The sequence below is a fragment of the Anguilla rostrata genome, chromosome 3, assembly GCF_018555375.3.
Source record: "Anguilla rostrata isolate EN2019 chromosome 3, ASM1855537v3, whole genome shotgun sequence".
Classification (NCBI taxonomy): domain Eukaryota; kingdom Metazoa; phylum Chordata; class Actinopteri; order Anguilliformes; family Anguillidae; genus Anguilla; species Anguilla rostrata.
In genome coordinates, this window is record NC_057935.1 from 67758039 (window position 1) to 67767750 (window position 9712).

At 42.5% G+C, this 9712-nt stretch overlaps 1 protein-coding gene across 2 annotated transcripts; it reads left to right on the top strand.

Annotated features, from left to right (window-relative positions):
• The first annotated feature begins 307 nt into the window (after positions 1-307).
• On the top strand, positions 308-9649 carry cnppd1 (cyclin Pas1/PHO80 domain containing 1). Of its 2 annotated transcripts, none has more exons than XM_064329455.1 (8): positions 308-481; positions 1622-1724; positions 2661-2742; positions 3133-3253; positions 3716-3844; positions 3969-4030; positions 4959-5076; positions 5696-9649. In XM_064329455.1, exons 1-8 carry the CDS (start codon positions 419-421, stop codon positions 6290-6292), a joined length of 1275 nt encoding a protein of 424 aa, XP_064185525.1. In that variant the 5' UTR covers positions 308-418; the 3' UTR covers positions 6293-9649. The 2 variants fall into 2 exon arrangements, with proteins under 2 accessions (XP_064185525.1, XP_064185526.1); XM_064329456.1 differs by lacking the exon at positions 308-481 and adding an exon at positions 543-1188.
• Positions 9650-9712: the final 63 nt, after the last annotated feature.

The following is a 9712-nucleotide window of genomic DNA, read 5'->3' on the forward strand; positions in this document are numbered from 1 at the left end:
ATAATAGATAATTCATAACGACGTGATACTTAAAATGGCTCAATTCTGCAATCGTTAATAAAGTTCATTGTGAAGTAGTTATTTGGTAGCTTTTGCTTTGAAAAAATTGTATTGTCTCTTACAATAACGGTAGAATATTACATCAGATTATTAGCCATTCACGTACATTTGGATATATTATAATTTATAAATAATAATCTGTCACGGTTCGTTGGCAAGTCAAACTCAACGCAAAAATAACACCCATATCCTGTCATATTTTTATGTTGCATAACGTTTTTTTTTTTTTTTTTTCTCAGCGTTTCGGACAAAGCTCGCAGGGTGTCACTGTTGCAGGAATAAGGAAGGACTGCGCCCCTGTGCTTAGTTCACTAGCTTAGCTGTTTAAGTTTTCACGGTTTAATGTTGACCCCTTAAAATGGATTTTGAGGAATTGTTTGATGAGCGGACATTTCCATTTTCTGATTTCCAAGAGTTTACGGTAGGTGAATGTACATTGATTTGGGAAATTATTTGTTTTATTGGTGCCCTTGAATTCCGGAAAGCGGACTGGGTAGCTAGCAAACCCATTCTTGTTGGCCTAGTTCATTGCTAAACAAGTAGCTAGCTAGCTAGATACAGGGGGTTGTAACAACGTAGTTAGCTGCGCAATTTGTATTTAGTTTAATGGACAATTAAGCTTTGATTTCGTAGAAGGTTTATTTCACAGTAGATCTTTTATGGACATCCTTGTACTTCTGAAGGCGTGTCCTATCAGTCGAGAATCTGCCGATCCTGCACTACTAGCCCGAGGCTTTGGTGAGGCCTTGGTTACTTCAGGCTTTGCCCAGATGAACACGGTCGCAAACGTCAGTTAGACAGGTGGTTATCTGGTTTGGCAGTTTCTATAAATACTCCACAAGTTAGCTACGATCAAGTGAACTGAACACCCGTCGAGAAGAGCCAACCAGCATTGATGAATATAAGGAAGTTGGGCCTGTTTTGGTCCTGCGCAACTATTTGGTTGATCGTTAACTTACTGCCAGCGTAAATCAGCCTACCCCGTTAGTGAAACTCTCCACATCAGTTGACAGTTGCCTAACATCATGGACTATGGCTGGCTACGAAAATCAAGTTTACTTGATATAGGCCTACCTGGACACATTATATTAGCTATTCAATTTAACTAGCTGGCTGTAGCAATCTATGGTAACACTAGATTTGTGTTTAAACATGGAAATCGTCTAAAGAAGTTAGCTTTGAAATTATTGGGGCCAAGTAGCTAGTGTTAATTTTTGGCGCTTAACGTTAGTTAGCTAGCTAGCTGGATATTACTCAACGTTTGCGGTACTATGGGTTTTAAGGAACGGATGTTAACGTTACATTTGTTTTTCGAAATGAATGTTAACAGCGCAGATGAAAATGTGAGCAGGCTAGGATGTTAGCTAGAGCTATGTCAGACACTGTCACCTACTATCCGAAGTTATTGTTAGTCAGCTGCCTCAGCACGTGCGTGCGGATGTTACAAAACGTCTAACGCGCACAACACTGTAATGAGAAATTTGACAATTTATAGTTTTCAACGCTGTTGGAAGTTAAGTTTTTTTTGTCTTATACATATCCAATGCAATTTTCTGTGCAGTTTATCCCAGGGCACCAGAAACTGTCAGAGCGTGTCCGAAAGCGTCTTTATTATGGATTAGACAAGGACTGTACACTGGATGCCCTCTCCTGCCCCGTCACAGGTCAGTAGGCATGGTGTAAATTTTCACAGTGAAGTTCTGGGAATAATTTTTTATTAAACAAGTACAAATACCGAACATACGTAATACCTACAAAGGAATATACATATATTAACACGAGGGGAAAATACAATGTATAAAAGTTTCAAAAAACACAAGTCTTCACAGTTTAACTGTTTTTTGTTTTAAAGAGGGCAAAACTGAACCAATATATTGCTACATCTTAATTATAAAAACAATAAGGCATGGCTGAAAACGTGAATTTATGAATAGGATGTTTATCCATGAACATAGTAAGATTTACCATGTATTCATGAGTGGATGTATCTCATATTTTCCCAGAAACCAAACAATTTGTGTTTCCACAATAAATGAAAGCGTTCATCAATATTGTCAATAACAAAAGCAGAGGTTTTGCCAGAACAGTTTCACATTTAGGCAACACCAAAAATAAGTGAACACCAGTCTCTGGGCATCTGACAGAAGATACAGTTTATGTCAATGTCTTTAATTTTGTAAAAAAAAGTTTTTATTTTGGTAGATATAGGCTAATGAATAAGTTTAAATGAAACTTCCCTACTCAGGTCTGGGAATCTTAACAGTTGGCATTGCATGCAGGATTACATAACCAATTAGCAATGAAACACATGGGATCAGTCACAGCCTCTTTACATTGAACCAGGCGCATACTGCATAGTACATCATCAGAGCTACGTGCGCTCATGTAGTTTTAAAGGTTTTGTCTGAAGAAACGTAACATGCATTTATAAGCCATGCCTTGTAATTATTAAGGAGTTTAAAACAGCACATTATTTAGTGTATCGCATTATGTAAATAAGCTAAACGGTATCAATTTCTAGTCACCACTGCAGGTGTATAACGTATGTGAATTTTGAGCTGTGTACAAGTTTTCTTCTCTCTCCCCTCCCTCCCTGCAAGACATTGCCGTGGAACTGCTTCAGAAATCTGCCCCTAGCCCCATTCGAAAGCTTCAGAAGAAGTATGCTGCACACGTTGCCAGGTTTGTGTTCTGAGTGCCTGTGTGATGCGGTTCCTTTTTCTGAATTTCCTGTTCTGACTCGGGTGGGTGTGTGGGGTTACTGCCGAACTGTTTCCGATGAAGCGTATTGATGATGGGGGCAGTGTAGTATGATGGGTAAGGAGCTGGTCTTGTAACCTAAAGGTCACAGGTTCGATACCTGGGTCGAACACCGCTGTTGTACCTTTGAGCAAGGCGCTTAATTTGCTTCAGTATACATGGATGTAATGCTGTGTAAAACCTGCATTGCTTCAGTATATATCCAGCAGTATAAATGGATGCAATGTAAATGCTATGTAAAAAATGTTGCTCTGGATAAGAGCGTCTGCTAAATGCCTGTAATGTAATGTCATGTATTATTCTCTGTTCCAGGGAAGCTTGCATCTCCCCTTGCGCCATGATGCTGGCCCTGGTCTACATCGAAAGGCTCAGACACAGAAATCCCGAATACCTGCAACAGATCTCCTCCTCCGACCTTTTCCTGATCTCAATGGTATGTGGGTCTGGGACAGGGGTGGGCGGTTCCCGTCCTGGACGGCCGGTGTGTATGCAGGCTCTTTCCCCCGTTAATTACTGAATGGCTAAATGAGCAAATTGGCTGTATGCACCAACACTGGTTCGGTCGTACATTAGATGACGGATGACAGTATAGGGACACAAGAGTCTTCGGCTGTCATCCATGCATGCGTGCGCTTGTCAAGAAGTGTGAAGTAAAAATGTCAGATGGCATAAATGTTAGAACTAATTAAGTAACTAAGGCCTGAAGTTGGCATGGAAACCAGATATGGTTATTGGCCCCTCATTGCCCGTCTCTTGTGTGGAATCGTATGAAAAGAACCGAACGGCTTCGATTGTGTGAGTCAAACTGGAGGGAAGAGATTTTCACTCTTACTGCAGGGAACCGAAAGAAGAAATGTACAGTAAAAAATGGAAAAAATTGTGTCTTTCTTTCAAGATGGTTGCCAGCAAGTACCTGTACGACGAGGGAGAGGAGGAGGAAGTGTTCAACGACGAATGGGGCGCCGCAGGGAAGCTGGACGTGCAGACGGTCAACACCCTCGAGATGAACTTCCTGAAAGCCATCGTAAGCAGGGCTCAACCGTGCTGCTTCCTGTTTAGCAAAAACCTGTGGTTCATTTACAGATAACTTCCTCTCTTTGTTTGTGACAGGGATACGATACTGATCACCAGTTGTTCATGTCTTTCAGGACTGGAGTCTCTTTACTGAACCTAGTGAATTCTTTGACATATTGAGTCAACTAGAAACCAGGTAGGTTTACCCTCTGTTTTGGGGTTCTTTTTGGACGGTGGTGTGGAACCCCAAAACTGGGATTTGGGACCCCAGTGCTTTGGATTGCACACACCTTTTTTTTAACTGTCAAAGGAACTAGGTGTGTAGTGTGAAAAGATGTTGTGACGACCCTCCCAACAATGCACATAAATTTCCCATTTTGTTGAATTTCATGAAACTGACTCCAACCTTAACTTTAAGCTTCATGTTGGTTTTTCCTTTAATTTGTCACCCGTCTGTATCTGCACGCACAGGCAATGGTTCCTTTTGAATCAGGTTACGTTTCGGTTCATTTTGATATGGCAGAATGGATACGTACTCTGCTCAACGGTACATATAAATCACTCAATTTTTAATTTGACTGCCGTTGCATTTGGTGCGGGGAGTCCTGTTCTGCAGCCTGTTGTTCTCTCAGCACGCAGATGCATTTGCATCCGAGCTTCCAGCTATCAGGGAGTCTGAACTGCGCACGAGAGAGAAGGGGCGTGTAATCCGCCTCAGTGTGTGCTTTTTGGGACAGTGCCAACCAAGGCTTCATGATACATGGTGACTGGATAGCTTGGGAAGTGAGTTGCTGTGTGTTTTCAGGACGCAGATGTTAGCATTCTGCGAGCACTGGAAGGGCCCTGCTTTGAGTCCACTCTCATGGCTGGATTACAGTTCATTCTCTGTAATTACTGTTCTGCAAGTAACCAGATCTGGTTCAGAGATCAAGTCATCCCTTTTCCTGGCCCGTATCGGTTACCGTTTGTTCACGACACACTGGAAAGCCCTCAGAAAAACGGGTGTCCAACGGTGGCAAAAAACATCTCGGGTGTGTTTTTATTCATTTGCTTTTCTCTGAAATGTAAATGCCAGACGTAGAACCGTTGTAACCTTTTTATCGTCCTTGTCGTTGTTCCTCCAGCATAGCACAGAAGGAGGGGTTGAAGCGGGGCTGGTTCACGTACACCGACCTCTGTGTGTTGCTGGAGCAGTCGGCATGGCGACACACCTTCACCGCCATCTACCTGCACTTCACCAAGGTGAGAAGGCAGTTACCTCACAGAGAGCTGTGAGAAAGCCAACGGTGTTTGTGTTTGGGGTGGTACGCAACGACTGCTCGGGCGCCGGGAAGTTTTCTTTAGATTATTTAATGGTATCAAACCGATATGTCCACTGACCTGTCATCTCATTTTTTAGGTGTCATGTAGATCAGTATATTGTGTAGTTTAACAGTTTTTGGCTCAGTGCCAGCCACACCACTTGCTATTTACTGTTTTTTTTTTTTCTACCAATACTGTAAGCACATACACACAATCTCCCCTGTGTTTTCCCCTTAATGTTGAGCTTAGTGAGTGTGTCGTGATGAATTGGGCTGAAGTATGAGCAGGAATGTTAATGTAATTCTCTCTGTCTCTCTCTCTCCCTCTCTCCCTCTCTCTCTCTCCCTCTCTCTCTCTCTCTCTCTCTCTCTCTCCCTCTTCCTCTCCCCCTCTCTGTGTCTCTGTGTCTTTCTTTCTCTCTCTCTCGCTCTCTCCTCCCCTCCCTCTCTCTCTCTTTCTCTCTCTCTCTCTCTCTCCCTCCCTCCCTCCTTCCCTCCCTCCCTCTCTCTCTCTCTCTGTCTGTCTGTCTCTCCCTCTCTCTCTCTCTCTCTCTCGGTAGCTGGCCTGTATGCTGGGCTTGGTGTATCTGACCAGTGTGGCGGGGCTCATTGCCTCCTCCGCCGTGCTGCACCAGCTCAGCTGTGCTCCAGGCCCGGCCTGCTCCGTCAGCTTCCAGACCTCGGCCGGTCCCCCGGGCCCCCTGCCGGACGCCGTCGCCCCGCCCTCCGACCTCCGCTGCTGCATTCTGGGAAACGACAGCCAGGAGCGGCGCTCGGGCACCGCCGCCGCCGCCTCCTCGCCCGATCGCTCCTCTTCCTCGACCTCGGCGCTGTGCTTCTGGAGCTCCTTGCTCACGTCGCTGGCTTGCCCCGACCCGGAGCCGGCCCGGGACCGACCCGCCACCCCCGCTCCGGTCGGCCTGGGCTACCTGCTCCCCTTCTCTTCCACGCGGTGTGGAGCAGTTAACGGATCTGCCGCCGACGCGCTAGCGTCCGCTAAACTCGCCGCGCCCAAGCTGACCCCTGATTTTTACGCTCCGGGACCCTTCGTGTGGGACCCCCATCCGAGTCCCAGTAATCCCCTGAAAGTGTGGCCCTGCTGCTCTGAGGCGGTGGTGCCCTTTGGGAAGGTCCAGTCATTCCTCATGCCCAGTTAGAGCACCTGGCCTGAGAATGGTGCTGATATGAAGGACTATGAGAAACAAAACTACCAGCTGTTTTTTTTTTTAAAAGATGGATTTACAGTAAGATGCATATCCTCCCCGTGAGATATGATAACATAGATGAATTGTTATTCTGCATTTGTAATTCATATCGGAAGAATCTTTGGTTGCACTTATTCTGGAAGTATGAAACGACGTAAAGATTAGAGAGAGATTGAGTGTGCGTGCGTGCGTGCGTGCGTGCGTGCGTGTGTGTGTGTGAAAATGAGTGAAGCCCCTTCATTCTCTCTGATACCGGGCTCTAAGCTAAAAAAAAAAAGATTTCTAGGTGCACATGTGCTCCTAAATTGAAAGACTTCGGAGCAGACTAATTAATGCCGATTAGTAGATAGTAATTAACTCTCCCAGTTAGCACACGTCTAGTTTCAGGAGCAAATTCTCCTAAAATGGAAGCACTGTCGAGCCCTGTGGTGAGCTGGTGATAGAGGTACATAATGTACATGTCTGATATGCTGGAGAGCTTTTTGTCCTGAGTACATGCTGGGCTTGAAAGCACATGCATTAAAAACCCGAAAACATTTGAAAAAAGTTCAACCTTTTTTTTTTTTTTTTTTTTCAACTTGGAAAGTAAAAAAAAAAGATATCTCAGTGCAGTGGTCTGAAAAATTGTATGGAATGGTAAAAATGTTTTTGAGGAGCATACCTCCCTCCGCCAAGTTTAAATGGCCAAAGTTTTGTTATGTTTATGTAATCTTGGGTTAATTTGGTGTAACGGGAGTTGACTACTTGGTTGCTCTGTAGCCAAGTACGCAGTAATGGAGGAGGGAATTGGGTTTGTTTTAAAAAGGGAATCGAGTGTTGCTTTAACATTCTGTTGGAAACCATCTTGTCAGGCTGATTGAGGATTTTGCATGTGACAAGGGCGGAAATTCTCTGCTCCTAAAATGAAGGCAGCCTACTGTTGTGAGTAACATACTTTTTGGCTGTTGTGCTTTACGCAAGACTGCCGCACAGCATGGTATGGCTGATGAGCACAGTTTGGATGTGTGTGTGGTCTGAGTGGGAAGCAGGTTACAGCTTCCCTTGGGAATCCTTTAACTATATGAAATGCATGGATCTTTGAAGCACCTCCTTGGGTGGTGTGCGATGACATTTCAGAATGTCCTGATCAGGCCGAGAAGGTTTGATTTCCAAGTTCGATCCACGGGACATTGCGAGAGATACGGAATGTGGTGTTTTCACATAGTGGTGTGGGAATTGCTTTTAATCAAGGCTGTGTTTTAAGTTTGTAGTATATAAATAAATAAAATAAAATAAAAAATAATAATAAAACGTTTTCTTACTCTGAAGTATTGTTCACATATATTGGGCTTGCATTATATTTGGGTGATCTGATGAGTTTTCGGTTAAAAGTTGGGGAATTAATTTCCTGGAGATTTACAGGAATTTTTAACCAACACAACACTTTTTAACCCCCTTTTCCCTCGCGGTCAGTTTAAAATTAACATAAGTAGTAGCCAGCGTCTAATTTAAATGTCCATTTGGATTATAAGAGCTAGCCCCTGGCAGCACAGAACCCTCCTCATTCATCGCCAAACCTAGCTGTGTAGTATGTACCTTCATAGTTCCCCGTTAGAAGTTTACTATGGTGTTATTGCATTGCTTTGTTGTTACAAAGGATGTGGGCTGTGTTGTTGCTGGAACTGAGGGAGTGGAATGTTTGTGGAAATTTCCTCTTGGTTGCCATGGCTGCGGTGCTGGTCCTAGTCAGTCTGTGAAATACTTTATCAATGAAATGATATGGAAGAGAAAGTCAACGACTCAAGTTGTGTGTGGTTTGGATTTTATTTTATTTTTTAACATGGTACATGGCTATTCTTTTCTGTAACTGATGCTTTGTTTGATGTGGAAATCCAATCTTTTTCTTATTTGCTCTTATTTTTATTTGCAGTATTTAAATAGTATCATTTGGACTTATTTGTCATTTTGGAAAACTTTCCAACACGCCACTGGCATACTGGCCCTTAACTTGAACCTACCTGGTCCAACTGGAGCAACCAAACATAAAATAAAATTTGTAATTTTGTGTGTACCCCTAAGTTTTCAACAACAAAAAAATGTCTTTTAGTACATGATCCCTGGGGAAAGTGTTGCTCATACTGAACACCAGGTCCTCTCACCCAAACGCTTGCTGGTGTCCCTGTGCCCACCCAACGTGCGTTTTCTGTAAGGTTAGCAGTGAGCAAATGACTGCAGAATTGCTCCTAAGTTCATTTTCAAGGTGGGTCATTTGATGCACTAACTTCAGGGAACCGAAGCAGATTGCTTATTTTATGAGGTATCCCTTGATATGTTTGGTGTAAAGTGCATACGCCAGTGTGGGTAAATGCTCCAAGTAATACTGCATATTTTTTAATAAAGTAGCCGACATTAAAAAAAAAAAGGTCAGAACATAAGGTTTGGGGATTGAGGATTCCAGTTTATGTAAACTAGTTTACAGGACGTAGTTTTTTCAAATACTCTTCAAGCATACCTCATGATTTCCCATTCTCTCCATATTTTTATGGAACAGTGGAATATTCTTGTTATGATTGTGTTGACGCGTCACTAAAGCACTGAACACAGAATGTTTCCATTCTGTTTTTTTTTTTCGATTCTTTGTGCAAGTGTCAGAAAAAGGTTTTCCGTAGTTTTGGAACATGGATATGTGTTGCCCGGTGAGCGTTATAGTATCATTACATTGCGATTACAAACATCTTTAAGGCGTCACTTTGCAGAAGCAATTATGCCCTGTTTCATTGAGTAACAATTTTCACTCTCTTAATCTCTTTTTAATTTTTTTTTTTTTATTGAAAGTTGTGGTGAGTTTCAGAAATTATTCTTCATAATCAGGGCAGACGGACTCTTGCTCAGTATGTTTAGGAATGTGTAACAGTTGAAATGCATTTGGTTAAGTTGCTCTGACCAGTTCTTAAGGATGCTAAAAGAAAAGAATAATGTGATTCACATGGCAGAATGTTTTACTGCCATTTTCTGGCACAAAAGTTTGTAATTTAGAGTTTCTTTTTACTGCGTTCTTTCAGTACTCTGAGCTAACAGGGAGGTTACAGTTTTGAAAAATGATTCAAGGGAAGGGTACTGTGTACAGGTATTCATAAACTAGGCATAAAAAATTAACCCTTTACCTTTTAATGGATTAATCTAGGTGTTGAAATGCTAAACAAAACAGAAAAAAGACTGTGCAGTTTTGTGGCACAATTTCTTTTTTATTCTTGAACATGTACAATACACGAAATGTATAGAATTATGTAAAGATGTTCAACCTTATCAAATAAAAATATGCCATATGAATAGTATCTTCTGTGTTTACTCATGTAGGAAACAAAACTGTATAATTAGAGTTACGTTACATAA

Coding starts and splice junctions, on each gene's coding strand:
- cnppd1 (XM_064329455.1), top strand. CDS start 419: ATGGATTTTGAGGAATTGTTTGATGAGCGGACATTTCCATTTTCTGAT. Junction 4,031..4,958: donor TTGAGTCAACTAGAAACCAG/GTAGGTTTACCC, acceptor TTGTTCCTCCAG/CATAGCACAGAAGGAGGGGT. Junction 5,077..5,695: donor TCTACCTGCACTTCACCAAG/GTGAGAAGGCAG, acceptor CTCTCTCGGTAG/CTGGCCTGTATGCTGGGCTT.